The sequence below is a fragment of the Diachasmimorpha longicaudata genome, chromosome 13, assembly GCF_034640455.1.
Source record: "Diachasmimorpha longicaudata isolate KC_UGA_2023 chromosome 13, iyDiaLong2, whole genome shotgun sequence".
Classification (NCBI taxonomy): domain Eukaryota; kingdom Metazoa; phylum Arthropoda; class Insecta; order Hymenoptera; family Braconidae; genus Diachasmimorpha; species Diachasmimorpha longicaudata.
In genome coordinates this window covers 1588481-1610604 of record NC_087237.1, presented here as the reverse complement: position 1 = coordinate 1610604, position 22124 = coordinate 1588481, and the positions used below count along the sequence as shown (strand labels likewise).

Below are 22124 nucleotides of genomic sequence, written 5' to 3'. Positions count from 1 at the left end.
TCTTGCATGTTCCTGCTATCCTCTACTCTCGTCCACCGTCTCTTGTAGAAGGCTGTGATTTTCTCTTTTTTCAAGTGTTTCAGGTAGTTTCGTTGTTTGATCCATTCTTCCCTGTGTTGCGGATTGGATTTGCCGTGGTGGTACTTCTTTAGTGCGGTGAATGTGCATTTCCTCTGCGTTTTAAACTCCGTGTCAGCCCAAGATTCCTCTCTGGCTTCGTTGTTCTTGACTTGCTTGACCATCCCGCATTCTCGAGCCGCATCCCATATGGCTTCCTTCAGCTTGTTCCAGGCTTCCCTTGGGTCCTCCTGGGGTTCGTTAGTCCGGAGTTTGCTGGTGATTGCTTTCTGGTAACTCGCTATTTTTTCGTCATCCCACATCAAGCGCTCCTTGACCTCGCAGTCGTTCTCGTCCTCCGGTTCTGAGGCTTGTTGGTCCTCGTTTTCGCTTAGCTGCAGTTTTAGGCTCAGAGGGAGATCATCTGATCCCAGTCGAGGGATGATTACTAGCTCTTCTACCACCGAGGTGGCTAACGTGACGCTAATTAAAGCCAGGTCGAGGACTGAGTCTGAACCTCCCATGAATGTGGTTCTGCCTGCTCTGTCGCCCTCTATTGCACCATTCAGTATGATCAACTCATTGGCTTCACCAAACTCCAGTAGTCGTTCCCCTTCTCGGTTCAATTCTGGATCTTCTGCTGATCTCTCCAACTGTATTCCGGCCTCTTCTAGAACTTCACTGGGGCATTGCCTGTTGCCTACATGCGCGTTCCAGTCTCCCACTAGTAGAACTCCTCCAGTCTCCAGTGCCTCGTCGAGTAGAGGTTGTAGTTTTTTCTTAACCTCAATCATTTTCTCATTATTGTAAACAGTTATTATCTCTAATTGCGTTCCTTCGCGAGTTTTAAGCCCTTTCATTCTCGTTCCGTACTCCCATTCATTCAGTGAGAAAAAGCTGCTGCAGCTCTTCCTTACCGCCAGTATATTTCCCCCAGGTGCTGTCCCTTTGATTTTGGTCCTGACAGCGGGCTGCGTCATCCAGCTAAAATTGGTGTCTAGAGTACTCAACATCTTGGCCTCCTTCTTCCTTTCGAGGTGTGTCTCCTGTATCGCGATGATGTCGAATTGTTTGAGGAAGTTCCAGTGTTTCTTGATTTTGTGTGCTCCATCTATATTCCACGATATCAGTCTGATGGGAGCAGGGATTTGGGGATTATCGTTACCTACGCTGCTGCCGAGGCCGAGAGCCTCTTGCAGAGGTCCCTCTGCCTCTCTGGGAGTTTCGAGGTCGTTGGGCTTCGGGAATGAGTCTACCTTCTCTCTCTCTGACCAGTTCCACCAGGTACCTTCGACTTCCAGTTTCTGGTATCCTAGTGTCGTGCTTGCCCCTCTTTGGTAGAGGATCTCTGCTTCCTGGGCTAGCCACTCCTGGATTTCTGACTCCCTCCTGGTGAGATCATGCTCCAAGGAGATTCCCTGGGCTAGAAGTTTATCTCGTCTCCTCAAAATCCTCACTTTATTCTGTAGCGACTTTAGCTGCAACAGGAACCGTCCACCACCCAAGGCCTTTGACTTTTTCACCATTGGAAATACTTCGGTGGTGTTGAATATGACTCGTGCTGCTTCTTCTTCAGCTTCTTTGCCTTTTGATGCCAACCCATGGACTATGATATTCCTTTTCCTGTGAGCTTTTTTAGCCTCTTCTTCCCTCAGTTTGGGTGTTGTTAAGATTGGAGGAGTGAAAAGTGGGGTGAAAGTTACCCTTTGACCTTCGTCTATCCTATCAGTCTTCTGTGACCCAGTTGATGTTGGTGTATTTACGGTATTGTGGGTTGGTTTTGGAGGTAGTGGATGGATGGGATACTCCCTAGGGACCTCGCTCAGGTTCTCTGGCTGCCATGAGTAGGTGGTATCGCTGACTGGCGAGAAGACCTGTAGTGGGGGGGTTTGGTGAAGTGGAGAACTATACCCTTGCTGGTCATGATGGACCTGAGCGGTTGTGATAAATTGCCTTGGGTTGAGACTAGCCTCTCCATTGTGCTGCTGGAGGTGGGTCTCTGTGGAGGGTCTCAAGTTGAGATGTCCCGACTCGGCCAAGCCCTGTAGAAATACATCTGCACTCGTTGGACAGATGTCCCTCTCTGTTGAATGAGCCGGTGTTGAAGTCTTACTCTCTGGTGACACTTGGTGGATCTAATTATTATTCAAATTGTTGTCTCTATGTTTACGATTGAGTGACACAAGCTCGTTAGACATGGCCACTTGCTGGGCTACCAGCCTGCCCATTTCTTTTTCGTTTACGATTAGTTGCTCCCTGAGACTCTGAATCGCCCACATCCAGGCTTAGTCTCGTGCCTTTAGTTCCAGCATGAACTGATCAAATGTCCATCGCAATTCCCTCTCCAACTTCTCGCTCAGATTCTCTTCCAGCTTCTCCATCTTTATCTGGCATTGGCAAGTTGGGTCTGTTTGAGTCTCTACCGAATTGGTGTGATTACCTTTCTCCTTGTGATGTTCCTTATCCGGCTGATTGTTTGAGGACTTGTCTGCGGACAGCAGGCCCGTTTCTGTGTGCTCCCCATTAGGAGTAATCCCCTTTCTTACCTCTGTCTGAGAGGATGTCAAAGTTCCCTCGAGGGACTGCGATCCTTGGTGCACTTGTTTCATTGCCAGTTTGTTCAGGTTTTCCAGGATTGTCGAATCGAGTCCATCTGCAAGTGATTCATCGGAGGACAGGGACTCGACGAATGTCTCACCTTCCTGCATTTTTCCAGTCCACTTGGGGTCATCCACTTCCTCATCGTCCTCTGCCTCTGACAGGGGTACTTCTTGAGGCTTGTCCCTGTCTGCAGAGGTGTCTGGGTCTGTCTGGGTGGCCTCTTCCTTGTCCCTCATGAAATCATCAATTTTTCTGAGGTTAGGTGGTTTTTTCCCCTCTATTTTCGATTTGTTTTTGCTCCCCGGTGGCCTCCCTCTGGGCTTTTTGCGACAGGAGTATCATTTTTTGGCTTCTTTGGTTTTGACTCTGGGGTTTCCTTCTGATTATTGGCCTGGGTCTGTCTGATTGGGGTGGATGTTTTCATTCTCACTTGTGGTGGGAATGGGGGCTGCAAAACTCTTCCCGCGCGCGGTTTTCGACATAACCTCTTCTCCCAGGTGTCCCGAGAAGTCAAGGGTTTTTTGCGCTAATACGACTCGTGTTGAGCTGAGATAGCACTTCTCCGAGATCACAATGACTTCAGGCGGATTCTTTTGTGAAATCTCCTTCTTTATTGTAATTGTATCTATCAAAAAACTGTGAAAACTGAGTTGGCGTTGGGCGGGCCAACCAGTCTGTAAGACGTTACCGACCGAAGCTGTTCGGCAATAAAAGGAATTAAAATATTATCTTTTTCTTTGTGAAATAGTAATTTAAAATCAATAAATATATTATGAGAAAAAAATGCACCATAATTGCATATTTCAATCTCTCGAAGTGGTCTAATAATTTTTGGATGGTTTAAAAACATTGGCAAATGCGACAATAAATTTATAAAAATACAATATCCAAAATACATTTTATCCAAACTAATGATAAATTTGTACAGTTTTTTAAAGATTTGCATCATTTTCTCTTTAGATTGAACTGCAGTTTTGTCTTTTAGCAATTTACATAGAGCAATATAATATTTGTTTTCATTTAAATTTCCATTATAATCGATCAATACATTTATACCTCGAATATATTCCATAAAATCAAGAGTATCTTGCAAATTTAACAAATGTTTTAAATTTATTATGAGAACTTTCATTATGGAAATCATAAATGGTTTCATATATTCAAAATTTACAGAAGTTGATAATTTTGATTTTTTCACATCTTTGCTGCACATTTTTTGATTAATTTCTTTAATTACATTTGTAAAAATTACGTCTTTTATATTTGGAAAATATCTATACACATTTTTTAATTGAATTTCAAAATTCTCCATTATTTTGTTTTTAAATATAATACGCCTATTGTTATAATTATTTTTTTTAATATATTTAAAATAAAAAAAATACTTATAAATAAGTAAACTTGTAAAAAAATACACGAAATATTAATAAAAAATACCAATAATTATTACTTTATATAAATAACACAATGGAATGTCCAATTATATTTCGCTGTCTCGTCCTCGAGATCAAATAGGTAGTAGCGCCTCTACTATGTGGTCCCACAGAATATCCCAAAAATTCAAAAATTTTTTACATGCTGCTCCCTATCTTGTGCTTACTCTACTCCTTGCCCCTAAACGCCATCATTACGTTTTTCTGTGCGGTCCCGAGCAGTCCCGCACGATATTTGCTTCCCAAAAAATAAGAATTGAAGTCAAATACACATAAATTGAACGTGAAGAAGAGGATGGCGCAACGCGGACATCGTATACGGCGATATCACAAACGAAAGGATGAGTTTGTGGATGATTTAATGGCGAATGTGCAACGATTGGAAAGAGAGGTTAAAGGCAAACGACATCGTCGTCATCGGCGCAACAGTTCCTACTCCTCATCATATTCATCAGACGCATCAGGCCATTCCAAGCATCACAGATCCAGGTATCGATACGGCGGTGAGTGTTACCCGAGAGGTACAACACGTCTCAGATACTCGAGATCAAGTACGAATCGAGTTGATACAGCGGTGATCATTTTCCAAGAGAGATGGCACGCCTGAGACTCAGTACAAGTGGCAAATCGAGTTGATACAGCGGTGATCATTCTCCAAGAGAGATGGCACGCCTCAGACTCGCCCGCAAGGATCTCCACGGACCAACCAACCCCAACGAAGATGCTGCTCGTCCGGAGACCAGTAAGACACACGAATCACAGGTAAATATTTCTGAAAACGAGATCAATGAATCTCAGGATTTCGTTGTTTGTCGGACGAGATTCTCGACCTATTGGGACAAGTTCCGAGCAACGAGCACGCATGGGGACCAGACATACAGACGCAAAAAATTATCGGGTGTTGAGAGCCCCAGACATAAATCCAGAGAGAAAGTCAGCCATGACTACATTGGTCGGTAATAAAGATTCCTTTTCAGAGCAACATTCAAACTCGACTGAGTACAGTTACGGCAGCACTGGGCACGGGGCTCATGTGGGCCATCAAGGCTAAGGGAGCCAATGAGAAGCCAGTCATCGATGTCAATTATACGCAATTGATTTCAGCACTAAACGATTCCAGTTGGATTATTGCTGGATTACAGCATCAAATTTCCATTTCAAGACGTGCCATGATACTGCCATTGATGAGTCCTCTTGTTAGAAGGGCTGTTGGGAAAAAATAATAAAGTGGATGGTCTACTTTTTGGAGAAGAAGGTACGTTTCATAACCCCCAGAGCTCTCACTCATGGGGACCACGTACGAACAATCGTTTCCGACGTCGTTAGATGTAAGTTCAGGCTATGTTGCAGGACGATTAGTTTTTTTCCTTACCTAAATGGAAAGCCCTGACATCAGATCCTTTCGTCATATCAGGGGAAAAGGATATAAACTATCATTTATCCATCGTCCCTATCAACCAACACCCCCACTGAGCCAAATTGGTTCGGTTGAGGATACAAATATAATGCATACAACCATAGAAAAATTTTTGCATTGAGAAAGTCCTCGGCAGGTGTCAACCAAGAAAAAATCAATTTTTGTCATCATACTTTATACTGGATAAAGCCAATGGTGGTAAACGGTTCATACTCAATCTAAAGAAACTTAATAAATTCATAGATTCTCCGCATTTTAAAATGAAAGATATGAAAATGGTTCAAAGATTGATGAATAGAAATCGTTTTTATGGCAAGAACTGATCTGAGAGACTCATATTTCTTGGTTCCAATTGATAAAACACACAGAAAATACCGGTGTTTCTTTGTTTTCAGGGAGTTATATATATGAATTTAATTGTTTACCATTTGGCCTCTGTTGGGACCCTGTATGTGTACGTGTGATTGTTTTATATGCTCAGTATTTTGGCATTTGAGGGAATAAACCATCTAATTGTCAAAATCCTAAAGCTCAGCTCTTAGGACATATTGTAAAGTAAATGTTGGCGGCATGCGTCCTTCACTCAGGCCATGCCATAAAGTTTGTTTAAGATTAACGGTCAGGTAATACCATAACCTGACCATCAACTACTTTAGTTTGGGTTGGTTCATACAACCAAATTTGTATGAACATTTAAGTATTATTATGGGTCCCTCTTGCCAGAAGAGAGTGGGAGAGACCCTAAATGATTTCGTAGAATTAGCTGTAGAGTTAGTTACTCTCTATTAGATTATGGGTGAAAAGATTAAATTATTTTAGACACAGTGGAAATAGTTTTTAATATACTTTATTCACACGAGGAAGACACGTCTTTACTGGTGGACCGTTGTCCAGAGACTAACTAACTTCTTATAATATAAAAATCTTTACTAGGAGAGAAACAATAGACCCTTTATGTTTCCAGAGGACAGAGTCTTCTTTGAATACCACTTGTGGTATGGATCACAATGCTCTCAAGTCCAGAGCACAACAGATCATAAATCAGTCCCTTTTCTGGAAACATATGATAAACCTTGTCGAGTGATTTTTGAAGAGAATAGAAGAACTGTGTTCTAATTTTCCAACACTCTCGAACATTGTAAGGAAGAAGTCGTCGCTTCTAACCTATTGTCGTTTCGAAAACTTGGTAAAAATAAACTTAAGATTTTACACAAGTACAGTATTCCCTTCATTTATTAAAGGCGCATCCGATTAATTTCGCGTGCGCGACATATACACGAATTCACCGAGTGAGTGCGATCTTCGTGGCATATGTTTACACGCTTCAGAACATGGTCCTTCGAGCCGGATAAAGCAAATAAAAAGTAAAATCTGAAGTACAATTCACCAAGTATACGTCCAGCGGCGCCACGAAAAGTAAAGTTATACGCAAATCGTCATTGTGAATTCAAAACAAGTGAATTCCTTATACGTCTGTGACATCGAGAGGAAAATACGCAACCATCCAACACGCAAATTCAACTGCCGTTCGAGAAACTCAACTGGGAAGAGAAAATCGTCGTTTCAACTGGGACCAATCCACATCAGGACCACGAGGCCACAGTCAACGCAACTTTCAACGCAGTCAACAGCAAAGCAGCCAGCAGGGCAACGATACGTCATAATCAAATCCAAGTAAGCTCGTGATTTCCTTCTTTCAAATTCCCATCCTTGCTTCAATTCAGTAGAAAAAAGCGATCTTTTCAAAATGCAAGACCAGACAGTTCGTGATGCTGGTAGGGAGCTGACAAAATTGAAAACTCTAACAGGCGCGCTGAAAAGTAGACTTACCAGATTTACTAGTTTTTTACATGATCCATTCAATCAAACCAAGAAAACGGAAATTAGAGTGCGTTTCACTAAAATCGAATCAATCTTGGAAGAGTTCGAGTCAATTACTCAATCAATCGATACGCTGACGGGCATAGAGTCAAACGACTATGAGGAGTTTGAGAAGATTTTTTATGAAGTCGTAAGCCGCGCGCATGATTTCATGGAAAAGTCGAATAGCACCCTGGTGCCACAACAGTCAATCGCAGAAGTAAATTCACATAATAATCCTCAGCTTCGATTGCCAAGAATCGAGCTGACAACATTCAATGGTGCATTCGACAAGTGGCTATCCTTTATTAATCATTTCAATTCAATGGTGCATGAAAATTCAAGTTTAAGTAAAATTCAAAAATTATATTATTTAAAGAGCTGCTTGAAAGAAGAAGCAGAGGAAATTATAAGTTCACTCGAGTTGACTGAGGAAAATTACGAAGTCGCATTGCAATTATTAAAAGATCGTTACGACAATAAACGCGTTATAATTCAAAAGCACGTTCGCGCTCTCATGGATTTGCCGACGATCGGGAAAGAGTCCGCGCTAGAACTCCGCAAATTTATTGATGCAATGAGCATGCATTTACGCGCACTTAAGGCATTAGGGCAGCCCATCGATACATGGGACACGTTGCTAATCCACTCGTTTACGGCTAAACTTGATCGCGTTACGCATCAAGAATGGGAAAAGTCAGTAACCGAGACCGAGATGCCGACGATGAAAGATTTCACGTCTTTTCTGGAGAAACGTTGCCAAATTCTCCAAGTCACAAGTATTAATCTGGCAAATAAATCGGTACCACCTGCGAAATTGAATAATATTAAAAAGCAAGTGTTTGCAGTTGCGCAATCATCAGACGGATGCGCAATTTGCAAAGGTTCGCACAAGGTCTACATGTGCGATTCGCTTAAGAATCTCTCCGTTAAAGATCGTTTCGAGAAGGTCAAATCAAGCAAGCTCTGCTTCAATTGCTTGAAGGGAGGCCATTCGAACTCTGACTGTAAATGGTCAGGGTGTAAAAAATGTGGCAAAAAGCATAATACGATGCTACACTACGATGCGAACGACTTCAATACGCGAAATCATAATCAGACGGGCAACGCACAACCAGAAGCTTCAACTGCGAGCTTTAATGGGGTTGCTTACAAAGCATACAGTGCGCTGGTGTCGCCGCAATCTGTACTTTCTACCGCGGTCATAAACATAAAAAATCAAGACGGAAATCTTGTAAAAGCACGAGTGCTATTAGATAATGGAGCACAGTCAAACTTCATTACGGAAGACTTGGTTAAGGTTCTGCAGTTATCGCGTAATCATATTGATATTCCGGTAGAAACCCTAAATCAAATAGAGACGCGTATAAAATATTCTGTCCGGGCTGACATTAATTCGCGATGCACATGCTATAAAGAGACAGTAGAATTTCTCGTATTGCCAAACATCTGCAATCACCTACCGTACGAGTACATTGACAAGCGAACAATTAAAGTACCATTAAGGAAGCCATTAGCTGACCCCGAATTCAATAAGCCGCAAGTAATTGACGCTTTACTCGGCGTGGAATTGTTTTTCCATCTCCTGTGCATCGGCCAAGAGAGAATTCCGGGATCTACAGCTTTGTGGCAGAAAACAAAGTTAGGTTGGATACTCGCGGGTAAAATCAATTCATCAACTCAATCGAACAAGCCTAGACAATGTATGCTGTCCTTTAACGCGTTGCATAAATCGCTAATTAAATTTTGGGAAATTGAAGAGGTTCAAAATCAGAAATTTCTCTCCGAGGAAGAACATCAAGTCGAGTGATATTTCCAAGAAACTACGACGCGCGATCCTGTAACCGATCGTTATACAGTAAGATTACCCTTCAATGACAAAATCAAGCAATTAGGCGAGTCACGTAAAATCGCGGAGCGTCAATTTTATGCTCTCGAACGTAAATTAAAGAAAAATCCAACATTGAAATCCGATTATATTGACAATATGCGCGAATCCATCCATCCGTTAGGACATCTAGTTCGTATTGAAGCTCATGAGATACGGGACAAGCACTGCTTTCTGCCTTATCACGTAGTAATTAAAGACTCTAGTTCAACGACAAAACATCGCATAGTCAACAATGCTTCTGCTAAAACGAGCACGGGAGTATCGTTGAATGACTGTTTGATGGTTGGAGCCGTTGTTCAAGATGGTAGCTTCGAGATCGCGTTAAGATTTCGCGAGCATCAAATTGTGTTACTCGCAGATATCGAAAAAATGTATAAACAAATACGTCTTCACCCAGACGATGCGCAGTACCAGTTAATATTATGGCGAGAAAACGAAAACGATAGGTTGCAAACATACAAGATTCCGGTGGTTTTGTTCGGCAGCGCATCAGCCCCATTCTCCGCGACTCGCGTCCTTAACCAACTCGCGGACGACGAAGAAACCAAGTTTCCTTTGGCAAGCCAAGTTATTAAACGGGATAGTTACGTTGACAATGTACTGACCGGGGCAGACGCGATTGAAAAAGCCATAGAATTACGCGACCAACTAATAAGTCTCACCAAGGCGGGCGAATTCACTTTGAGAAAATGGATCTCAAATGACTTACGCGTCATTCAGTCACTGCCCGACTCATTGACAAATGTGGACTTATTAAATGAAACGTCAAACACGAAAGCGCTAGGCATTCAATGGAATAGAGTGAAAGACGAAATTGTTTACAAGATCATCGAGAGCTTTGATGATAAAATCACGAAACGGACAATTCTTTCAAATGTAGCACGTCTTTATGATCCCATAGGCTTAATCGGTCCGGTGATCGTAAAAGCAAAATTAATTATGCAAATGCTATGGCAAGATAAAATTGAGTGGGACGAATCGGTCCCTCAATACATACACACGGCTTGGTATGATCTTAGAAATCAACTGTTTCACTTAAATGAACTGAGGTTCACTAGGAAGGTAGCGATTAATAACGCGATTCACATCGAAATACACGGGTTCTGTGACGCGAGCGAAAGGGCTTACGGCGCGTGTATTTATATCCGCTCCGTTGATAAAAACGGTAACATTCTCACTACTCTCGTATGTTCAAAAAATCGCGTGGCTCCACTAAAGACCATCTCTCTGCCAAAGCTAGAATTATGCGCAGCTTTGTTGTTAACCAGATTACTAAAGACCTATCTTGACGCAACGACACTCAAGTTCAATTCTATTTTTCTATGGTCGGATTCCTCAATCACACTACAATGGATAAATATGCAGCCTTATCTGTTGAACACATTTGTCGCAAATCGAGTAGCGGAGATCAGAGAAATTACAAGCACGATATCTTGGAGACATGTACCGACGCGAGATAACACTGCCGATATTCTTTCGCGCGGTTTATCACCGATTGATCTAGTAAAACACGAAACCTGGCAAACTGGACCAACTTGGCTTCAGAAAGACGCATCGGAATGGCCAAAGGCTCTGGCATGCTCAGAATCAATTCCTGAGCTGCGATCAATACAGGCAATTCACCTTGTCACCGAAAAGGTCGAATTTATGACTAAATATTCTTCAATTAATAAATTAAAACGCGTGTTAGCTTACCCAAGTGGGGGTCGCCGACACCTACAAAAAATACGATATCGTTCCAATGTCGCAAATCGGTACTAAATTCCGACATTGGAACGATATGGCTGATGAACCAGAATCAGTACAGAATCGATACTGACTCTCAGTATCGTTATTCAGACATATTTTAAATGTCGAATCGATGCAGGTTTTCTGTTGGCAAAACGGTACTGTATAACAGCCTCAAAATCGACATCGTGGCAATGTTGAAAATACAGTGCTGGATCGCATTCTCCATTTCAGCGTCAGATCGATACCGGCATTATGTCCGTATTTAGATACTGAATTTTGTTGTTTCCATAAACATCTAAACGACATCGCAATCATGTCGTTGGCCGAGTACAGGATTTCGACTATGACCAAGCATCAAAACGATACGGTGGCAACTTAGCAATCCAATATCGAATTCTATACTGGAAATCAGTATCGTGACGGTGCCAAAGGAATGGTCATATGTCTATGCTAAAATATTTTGCTATGCTAGAATTTTTTTTACGCCTAATATCTTTTCGAATATTAAAGATATCGAAAGATTGCAAAATATTAATTTTGATGTAAATTAAATGTGCTATATTTCTGTCCCCCTTTTTGTTTGTATGTTATATACTCTCCATGTAAATTGAAGAAAAAAGTGGAAATTACTCGCTAAATGGGAACAACATTTTATTTACGCATAAAAAAATTGAGATTGGTTGTAAAATTATCATAAATTGGAAAAATTAAACCTTAGAAAAAAATATTTGTGTAAAAATGTTCGTGCATTTGTTTTTGTTTGGAATGACATGAGAGGGACAAGGACGAAGAGCCTTTGTCATGGTGACACATGTGGCAGCCAGCCGCCCTCTCCTTTCCCCTTTCCCCAGGCGTCAACTACCTGAAAATTTTACTGCTCTCGGAAGAATTTTCAAGTATTTCTCTTTCAGTTGACCAGTGAGTGTTACCCGAAGCAAAGTGTTAAGTGAAGTGTTTGAAAAATGGATTGTGTTTTTAGCAAAATTGAGCTGGCGAGAATGCGATCACGTTGGCTATCACTTTGCCCTTCAATACAGTGGAAGAGCTCAACGCATTTGACGAAATCCTCAGGGACAGTCCCGAAAAGAAGAAAATCTTGGTATGCATATATTCGTCATTTTATGTCATTCAATTGTTTTTTACGATCTTTTTTCTAACACCTAAATTGATTAATTCACAGCAATCAGTGATGGCAACGAGATGTACGGGATCAACGAGTCTGAAGGAAAGTCTCACAGCTACTCTATCCGGCCTTCTATCGAAACAATTACAACTCGAATATTCGGCTTGTGGAAAGGAAACTCGTGGCCACACAAAGCTTTCTTTCAAAGATACATCCATATATGGATGTTTAGAAGGTACGACACATCCATCATCAAAATAGTAACTGGTTTGGTTCCTAGATTTCCGGATACTCATCTAATTCATTTATATATTTCGATTGTCCACAGCGGTTCTTATCGAGATACATAGTGTTTCAGCCACTTTGATCGTCTCAAAGATGAGTAGATGGTTCACAGGAGCTATTGATCGCTCAGGAAACGGAAGACGGCGTACAGCACCACGTCCCAGGCAATAAAATCATCACTCATAGCCATATAAGTCCTTGATATGCTTAAGCTTGATATGTATTCGGATGGCGAACCATCATTATTAATAAAAATATCTATAATAAATAAATGAGTTACTCAATCAATAACCATTACCGTTCCCATAATTAATCCGCAAAGAATCGGCGTACAAACGACACTGGATGTATCGCCGGAATCATGGCGGATTCATGCAGTTCCGGTACCATTCCAGCATTAATTGGATATTGGAATGGAGTCGTTTTTTCTCCAAAAGAAGCATCGAACCAGTACCGACCGGAGATATTGGAACGACGTTGGTTTCCAGTACCGAAATCACCTTACAAACCGACATGTTGACTACGTTGATTCAGTACCGAACGCCGGTGCAGACACGACGTCGTCATGTCGGTTCGGGACATCGTTCCGATATCGCTCCAATTGTATAACCCCACTTGGGTTACCGCATTATGTTTAAATACTGCGACTGACAGAAATTTCGTGTTTTGTAACAGACAATCGTCAATCAGTAAAGGTATATATATATTTGTTAGTTTTTGTTATTCATTGTGATATTTAATTCATTATTTTTTTTTTAGTTTAAAAAAAATGGCAAATAAAGAATCTCAACAACAATTATCAACTAAATTATTATCAATTGCAACAGCAACAAACAGCGCAGGCGACCGAATATCAGAATCTTTTCCAGAACCTAAACGACAAATTTCGGGTGGAGTTGGAGCAATTATCGCAGAAAGAATTCGACCAGTTAATTCAACAGAAGAGCGAATTCAAAGCGATAATGGAGGAATTTTGGACTCAAATGGATCGAGGAGTGTATCAGCGGGAGATAGACGCCTTGGATCAACAAAAGAAACAATTGAAGCAAATGAAGGACAATTTTCAGGAACATATCAATCAAGTGCAGCAAAAAATTATGATCAAGGCAGATCAACTGAAAGCCAATATTTCACACCAACAAATAGCGCCCTCGATAGATCCTCCGCCAGTGGCTGGCAATTTGTTACAGTTGCCAATCGCGGATCATTTAACATCCAAAGTAAGTCAAGATCCATGGCATCAACAAATTCATCACCGTTGGAATCAACCTGGCCAGGTCTACTACGACCCGTTTTATCAACAACAACAACAACAACAACCGTTTTTTTATCGCCGGAATTACCAATATCAACCATGGTATTCTCAACAGATGATGGATTAAGGATGGGTGGTAGTGTCAATTCTGAACTAACCGAAAATATATTAGACCGCGACAAATGGCAAATGTATTCCTTGCAAAGTAAAGATTCTTTGGTTTCGGTAAAAACATTACCACCAATGCAGGGACAACAATCTCCGCCTCCTCCTCCACCACCAGTACAGGGACAACAATCTCCGCCCCCTCCTCCACCACCAGTACAGGGACAACAATCTCCGCCCCCTCCCCCACCACCAGTACACGGACAAGTGCCGTATCAAAGCATTTGTAAAGAAAATCCGATTGGAGCGTTATTTAATGATCCAAAATCATGTAACCATTATTATGAATGTGTTGGCCAGGCAAGTCCTCTACATAGAAATTGTCCCGCAGTAACTGAATTTAACAAAAAATTAAACATTTGCGATTTCCCGGCAAAAGCAAACTGCACAATTGAGCAAATATAATTATTTTTTTTTTATATCTTCATTTATTGGCCAATATGTTGAAGTAAACAGTTTTTTCTTATTATAATCAACAATATTAATTTTTTTTTTTTTTTTTTTTTTTTTTATTTGTTTATTTCCTTGATGTTACAACGCATTTCCGTTGTTTGACATCTCCTCCCGCCTCTCTTAGCCTTTCTCCTCTCTTCCTACACTTTATGTTTTTCCCTTAACAATATTAATATATTCATATCAAAATAAATGCAATACTCAAAAAAAAAACATAATATTTTTTTATAACAGTTTCTTATCGCTTCAATGAATGCATTCTTATCGCCTCGTTTGGTTACTTCGTTTCAGTATTATTAATTGTATATATGTATACAAACAAGTTCATTATATTGCGTCGTTGGAGAATTGCTGATATTTTTGTACATAACTCACACATAAAACGGTATAGTGCATAATAAGTTGGTGATTGCGAGAACATAATATTTTCCATTAGATTCTGTAATAGTATTTTTTGAATTTATTGATAATGCGACAGTCGACTTTAGATTATTATTTTTAATTATTGACATTTTAGTATTTGTTATTTTTGTTTGATCCGGCAAACCTAAATATGCAATTACTTTTTTTGTAAATAATATTTGTATAATATCTGGAAAATTTAACAAATTTACATTGTACAATTCAACAACATTGCCAAAAATGATGAATAAATATTTCAATAATTTTAACAAGTGTTGAAATTCACCAACAGATTTATTTATAACTAGAGTTGTTGGTACCAAGTGGGGTTATACAATTGGAGCGATATCGTAACGATGTCCCGAGCCGACATGACGACGTCGTGTCTGCACCGGCGTTCAGTACTGAATGAACGTAGTCAACATGTCGGTTTGTAAGGTGATTTCGGTACTGGAAACCAATGTCGTTCCAATATCTCCGGTCGGTACTGGTTCGATGCTTCTTTTGGAGAAAAACCGACTCCGTTCCAATATATTCAATAAATGCTGGAATGGTACCGGAATTGCATGAATCCGCCATGATTACGGCGATACTCCAGTGTCGTTTGTACGCCGATTATTTGGGGATCAGTTATGGGAACGGTACTGGTTATTGATTCATTGACTCATTCATTTATTTTAGATATTAATTTTTTTATTGATAATGATGGTTCGCCATCCGAATACATATGCGGACTTATATGGCTATGAGTGGTCATCTTATTGCCTGGGACGTGGTGCTGTACGCCGTCTTCCGTTTCCTGAGCGATCAATGGCTCCTGTAAACCATCTACTCATCCTTGAGATGATTAAAGTGGCTGAAACACTATGTCTCTCGATAAGGACCGCTGTGGACAATCGAAATATATAAATGAATTAGATGAGTATCCGGAAATCTAGGAACCGAACCATTTACTATTTTGATGATGGATGTGTCGTACCTTCTAAACATCCATATATGGATGTATCTCTGAAAGAAAGCTTCTTGTGGCCACGAGTTTCCTTTCCACAAGCCGAATACTCGAGTTGTAATTTTTTCGATAGAAGGCCGGATAGAGTCGCTGTGAGACTTTCCTTCAGACTCGTTGATCCCGTACATCTGGTTGCCCCCACTGATTGCTGTGAATTAATGAATTTACGTGTTAGAAAAAAAGATCGTAAAAAACAATTGAATGACATAAAATGACGAATATATGCATACCAAGATTTTCTTCTTTTCGGGACTGTCTCTGAGGATTTCGTCAAATGCGTTGAGCTCTTCCACTGTATTGAAGGGCAAAGTGATAGGCGCTCTGATATTGATATTGAAGGGCAAGTGACTCAATCCATTTTTCAAACACTTCACTTAACACTTTGCTTCGGGTAACACTCACTGGTCAACTGAAAGAGATATACCTGAAAATTCTTCCGAGAGCAGTGAAATTTTCAGGTAGTTGACGCCTGGGGAAAGGGGAAAGGAGAGGGTGGCTGGCTGCCAGATGAGTCACTATGACAAAGGCTCTTCGTCCTTGTCCCTCTCATGGCATTCCAAACAAAAACAAATGCACGAATATTTTGACACAAATATTTTTTACTAAGTTTTAACAATTTTTCCAATTTATGATAATTTTACAACCAATCTCAATTTTTTTATGCGTAAATAAAATGTTGTTCCCATATAGCGAGTAATTTCCACTTTTTTCTTCAATTTACATGGAGAGTATATAACATGCAAACAAAAAGGGGGACAGAAATATAGCACATTTAATTTACATCAAAATTGATATTTTGCAATCTTTCGATATCTTTAATATTCGAAAAGATATTAGGCGTAAAACAAATTCTAGCATAGCAAAATATTTTAGCATAGACATATGACCATTCCTTTCGCACCGTAACGATACTGATTTCCAGTATAGAATTCGATTATTGGAAAATAACGTTGAGTTGTTTGTCCTATTTTAATTGAAGGCTTATTATTATCCTTAGCATAATTAAAATTATTATTAAATCTAACATATTCTTTTTTTCGTAAATTATTATTTAATTGTTTATTTGCATAAAAATCTCTTGTTTTTACTATTTGTGTTGGAACAGATGATGATGATTGTGATGATGATGATGTTGTCATTTGATTTATTAATCCTATAGCCGCAGCAATAGATACTGATGTAGTTATTTTAGGCGTATTATTTACGGATTGATGTTTTTTTATTACTTGACTACCATAAACATCGATAATTTCACCAGATTTAGATACATTATTAATATTACGTCTTGTATTATCCATTTTATTTATTTTCTATAATTTTTTGCTGTTTATTAATATCAACGGTTGTTAAAAAATCACTGTTTTCGTTATTTTTTAAATTTTCATTGATATTAAAAATTCTTTTATCCAAGTTTGTTGGAAAATAATTTTTTTGTTCAGTATCACCAGAAATTATAAGATTTTTTTCATTATTCGTATTGTTTGGCTCGGGTGGAGGTGCTGATGGGATAGTTGGTGTATTTTTATAATCACTTTCAATTTCTAATGTATCTAGAATATTATCTATATTTTTCTCGCTTGTAACTGATGATGATGGTGATGCTGTTGTAGATTCGTTATTTGTATTTGTTAAATTTTCCGCACTATTATTATTATCGGGTATAAATATTGGTGCAGATGGTGGTAATAATTGTGCTGTTGATATAGTTTTGGTGTTGCTGTCGCAATAGAAGTAGTTGCTTTACTTGGCTTATTAATTATTGTTGTAGCAGTAGTTTCTTCAGTATGTTCGTTTTCTGGAATAGATTTATTTGTTTTTAATTTGGTAAACATTTTTTTAAACCAACATTTAATATTATCATCATCATTATTTGTATTATTATTGCATAAATAAATGTGACCAAAAAGTATAAAGAGAATTAGAATGCAGAGTAAAAAAATTAAAATCTTTGTAAACATATTGTTGGGGGGTTTTATCTTATAAGTTGATTTTTTTTTACCTTTCTATAAATGCAATGATACGCCATGGCGCATCATTGGCGCATACTAGAAATTATTATTATCTTAAGGATAATTACAACATATTGAAAGCGTAATACTGCGCCATGGCGTATCATTGTAAACTAGAATATTGCTAAACAAATTACAACTAACCTGGATTTATTACTAACTAGCGACCCGCCCTGGCTTCGCACGGGTGCGGATAGGTAGCGCTTTCCGCGCCTGAGTAACGAAAATGTAATTATTTACGACATCACATTAGAAACCTCAAAAATAACAGTACTTCTCCACTATTTAGTGGATGTTATTATACATATAAACCTTCCTCTTGAATCACTCTATCTATTAAAAAAACCGCATCAAAATCCGTTGCGTAGTTTCAAAGATTAAAGCGTACAAAGGGACAAAGGGACAGAAAAAGCGTATATATATGGAGGACTCCACCTTTCCAGCTTGTCGAATTTCACAATATATACTAATAAAAAAAAATACAAGTCACATATTATATATAAATATATTCTTTACTCCTCGTATTTTTTTAATACAATGAGAGATCGGAACATTGAGAGTCTTTGAGCGCTGTGTGTGTGGCTTTGATATCTAAAAAAAACATTGCGCAGAGCAACAAAACACCCGATAAGCAGATATTGCGCGCGCACATTGCGTAGGAACCCGTTGCGCACGAATTCTTCGTTGGACTGGTGGTCGGTTGCTATGGTGTGAGAGTGTTTCGTTGTTCACGAATTCGTTGGATTGTTGGTTGGTATAATGTGAGAGCGGCATTTTATTATCAGTTGCTATTTAGCTCTTGGCAAATGAACACAACATCTTTTAATTTATCCGTATGATTTCAAATAGTTTGGTATGCTCAAATAAAAATATTACTACTCACAGTACTTTTATTATTATTATTATTATTATTTGCAATTGTTAATACTTGCATTCATTTAGTTATGGTTTTTTTGTTACTTTAATTTTAGTAGGCAGCTTTATTAAATTAAAAATGACAGATTTTTACAACCCAGTGGTAGCAACACAGCAACACAACCGTCATCAGTATTGGAAACCTCGCAATTATTCTCGTCTGGTAAGTTATAATTTTTTATTATTATTTTTTTCAATAATATTTCAATTTTTTTAATTTTATGTAGACGCTATATTGTCAGTACCCTTGCCAGAAAGGCAATTAACATCGCCATCATCAACGACAACAACAACAACAACAACAACAACTCAACAACCCGAAGAAGAATCGGTTGTTACTTTAACGGCAGAATTAACATCTCCGAATATTTGTGCACCATTTTATTGTACAAAAGTAATGCAACTTGAAAAAGATGATCTTGCGGAAGATCAAGATCAACGCAAAGCAACACACGTCACGGTAATTATTCAACCGTATCAACAAGAATCTTCATCGTCAGCACCAGCCTTTTTTGAAAGGGAAGTTCAAGATATGGAGGTAACACATAATAATGATTCGCAGTCGTTAGAAAGAAATTGTTTTTTTTTTGAACCTACGAAATTAAATACAATTCTTCAAGCAGATGTAGAAATTTCTAATGAGTTTTTAACAAAAAAACACAAATTAAACCCAATTAATTCGTTATTGTGTTTATGTAATTACGATCTTGAGGAAGTATTAATAACTATCAATATTTCTACACGCGGAGGTAATGGACCAAAAGATAAATCTACCCAACAAGCGGTCAGCGGTATTGTTTTTGAAGATACATACATTACGAACAACTTTTATGAAAAAATTGTGCAAGTAAAACAAAATATCTTACAAAAATTTGTTGAAAAAAATTCAGAACTTACCGCTTACGGAATATCGTATGTCCAAGTAGCTGATAATGTTCATGAAATCAAAAAATATGATAATATCGATTACAATATGAAGGATATTGATGAGATGCTATTCCAATCTCGCGATATAAATCTTGGAGAAATACTGTATGATTCTATATCAATGTTTTATACTGCCGATAGTAAAATCTTGCGTTTTAAAAAAGTTTATTTAAGACTTTTTTTTGGATTTATTGATCAATTGACTGAAATTTCATTAAATGACAAATTTTTATTTGCTGTTGAGCATTCGAATTACCATCATTGGACAAAATCAAAAGAATTATTTTCACAATCCAATGATATATTGGATGAGTTTTATGCATTGATGTATAATATTATACTTACTGGCGAGGTTACTTATTGTTCATTTGTACATAAAGTTAAACCATCAGACTCCGCATGTATTAATACTAGGGAGAACATTGCTATTGATCTTAACGACGACACTGTATCGAATAACTCTTCACCATCATCATCATCATCATCATCATCATCATCGCCATCGACGGGCACAACCTTGCCAAAACAAAATGATAAAATTCTCAATCATTTGAAGGAAAAGGAATTATTTTTTTACGGCGATCAATCGATTAACAATTCTAATATATATACAACAATTTCAAGTGGAGGTGTAATAACGCCTTTTTCATGCAATAAGAATGTTGGTAATATGATGAATTTATTATTGGAAGGTGGGCCACAATTATGGTTGATTGTGGATATGGCGCATACTGCTCGCATTAACCAGAACTTTTGTGTTAAGCTTAGCAATTTCAATGTCTGCAATACTCCACTACTCCATTCAAAGTACACTCTTGATTTAGATTTTTTCAAAAAAAATAATATCAATTATCAAATTATTATTCAAAAACCAGGTGATGCCGTGGTAATTCAAGAAAATGTTTATTTTCAATCAATCTCTTTAAGTCTTTCAGTGTCAGAAACACTTTATTACGATTCGCAGTTTACGTATTTAAATTATTTGTCCAATTGTCCAGAATTGAAAATGTATAAAAATAAATTTGAAAAAGAAATTAATCCATCGATCGAAGCAAATGGTAGCCATTTACAATTGAAAATTAAAAAAATATCAAAGATTTTCAAATGTGAAATATGTAAAGAATTCTCCTCGAAGGATAATTCCGCTTTACAAAATCATTTGCGGACTAAGCACTACAACCCCGAAATTATTCACAAATGCACAGTTCCTGGTTGCGAGAAGGTATTTTCCAATAAGTATTTAAAAATTCGTCATATGAATATGGTGCACGCATCTCAAGAGTTGGATCAGTGTATTTTTTGTTTCAAAAAATTTAGCAACATTTTTTTGCATTTAAAAAACATACATGAGTACACTGTTAATTCTTGCTTCCATTATTTTGTCGTATTTAAAACGGAATATGAGAAATTAATAAATGAAGTTTCTTGTACCGAATTTAATAATAAAACAAATGAACAAAAAAGGATTTGCATAATTAAAAAAATGAAGAATTTAGAAAGTCGATTGTTTACCGAACATCCAATATTAAATGAAATAAATAATCAGGCGGCTAATAATAATGGAGCAACGAAAAAGAAAATATACATTAAGAGTTCTGTTATTAAGTATCAAAAATCGGTGAAATTGGTTACCGATAATAAAAAAACTTGCCAGTATTGTAATAAGTTATTTAAACAAGTTTGGTCTAAAATCAGACATGAAAAAACAAATGCTTGTAACAAAAGAAAAAAATAAGAAAAAAAACAAACAAATCAACTGAATATATATATATCGTGTAAGTATTGTATTATTTTTAAATATGTTACATTATATTGTGAATAAAAATCTGTATTATATATTAATATTATATTTTTTATTTTTTGGCATAAACTATCGATGTTAATCCCACTGTACTGGCGACGACGCCCTTCTTATCTTTCTTAAAAGTCTGTTCGCAATAGCCAACACATCCACACACGCTTATACATACAAGTAGCCGGTCGATCACTGTAATAATGCAGCTGCACCATAAGTTTTTTTTTCATTGAGTCGTTGCTTACCAGTATACAAGCTAAGTGTGGTTATCGTGGTTGGTTCTGCGTTGAAGTTTCAAATGCTGAGATCATCGGTCGACGCCGTCTGAGGGTCGGTCAATGTTTTTATGTACATATATATTTTCTACTGAATAATACACATTCATATGTATAAAAGCATGCTGCAGTAGGTATGCAACTGGTGCGATCAAGGTTATTTGCGTTTAATTTTCAAAAATATGTATATGCAATCGTTTAGGATTCATGCTTTTGGGCATATACAATCAAGGGGGTCTTGTTGGATTTATGCTTAATGTGAGAATTTTTTATTTCGTCGTTGTTTTATTACACATGGTTGGTTGATTGATTTTTTTGTTGTTTCACAGCGGTATCGATTGCTATAAAAATTCCAATGGTCAAAAAAGCAATTTGAAACATTCATCCTCAGAAGCGTATTCGAGCTGCGGTTATTTCTTCAAACATATATGCTGGTAATATAAAGTGTGGGAAACTTAAAGACAATGATATATCCTTTTTTTTTTTTTTATAAAACAGCATTTACCGCGATATCGATGTCT

At 38.0% G+C, this 22124-nt stretch overlaps 4 protein-coding genes and 1 long non-coding RNA gene across 7 annotated transcripts; 4 read left to right on the top strand and 1 right to left on the bottom strand.

Annotated features, from left to right (window-relative positions):
* Positions 1-4101: 4101 nt before the first annotated feature.
* LOC135168521 (uncharacterized) lies at positions 4102-7176 on the top strand. The gene is made up of 3 exons (XM_064132801.1): positions 4102-4853; positions 5069-5346; positions 6473-7176. Exons 1-2 carry the CDS (start codon positions 4755-4757, stop codon positions 5312-5314), a joined length of 345 nt encoding a protein of 114 aa, XP_063988871.1. The 5' UTR covers positions 4102-4754; the 3' UTR covers positions 5315-5346; positions 6473-7176.
* Positions 7177-7255: 79 nt separating this feature from the next.
* LOC135168624 (uncharacterized) lies at positions 7256-9178 on the top strand. Its single transcript, XM_064133002.1, has one exon. The coding sequence runs from the start codon at positions 7256-7258 to the stop codon at positions 9176-9178; it is 1923 nt and encodes a 640-aa protein (XP_063989072.1).
* A 177-nt stretch (positions 9179-9355) lies between these two features.
* LOC135168622 (uncharacterized) lies at positions 9356-12573 on the top strand. The gene is made up of 3 exons (XM_064133001.1): positions 9356-12089; positions 12171-12348; positions 12442-12573. The coding sequence occupies exon 1, from the start codon at positions 9356-9358 to the stop codon at positions 11018-11020; it is 1665 nt and encodes a 554-aa protein (XP_063989071.1). The 3' UTR covers positions 11021-12089; positions 12171-12348; positions 12442-12573.
* Positions 12574-15408: 2835 nt separating this feature from the next.
* On the bottom strand, positions 15409-18252 carry LOC135168349 (uncharacterized). Its single transcript, XR_010300030.1, has 4 exons — positions 17836-18252; positions 15913-17477; positions 15653-15830; positions 15409-15559 (listed from the first exon to the last, which is right to left on the bottom strand). It is a non-coding gene; the product is annotated as an uncharacterized LOC135168349 (long non-coding RNA).
* Positions 18253-18325: 73 nt separating this feature from the next.
* On the top strand, positions 18326-21459 carry LOC135168347 (uncharacterized). 3 transcript variants are annotated; one of them, XM_064132418.1, is made up of 3 exons: positions 18326-18441; positions 18663-18769; positions 18834-21459. In XM_064132418.1, exon 3 carries the CDS (start codon positions 19004-19006, stop codon positions 21266-21268), a length of 2265 nt encoding a protein of 754 aa, XP_063988488.1. In that variant the 5' UTR covers positions 18326-18441; positions 18663-18769; positions 18834-19003; the 3' UTR covers positions 21269-21459. The 3 variants fall into 3 exon arrangements, with proteins under 3 accessions (XP_063988488.1, XP_063988487.1, XP_063988486.1); XM_064132417.1 differs by having other exon boundaries at positions 18441-18544; positions 18666-18769; XM_064132416.1 differs by lacking the exon at positions 18326-18441 and adding an exon at positions 18453-18544.
* The last annotated feature ends 665 nt before the right edge of the window (positions 21460-22124 follow it).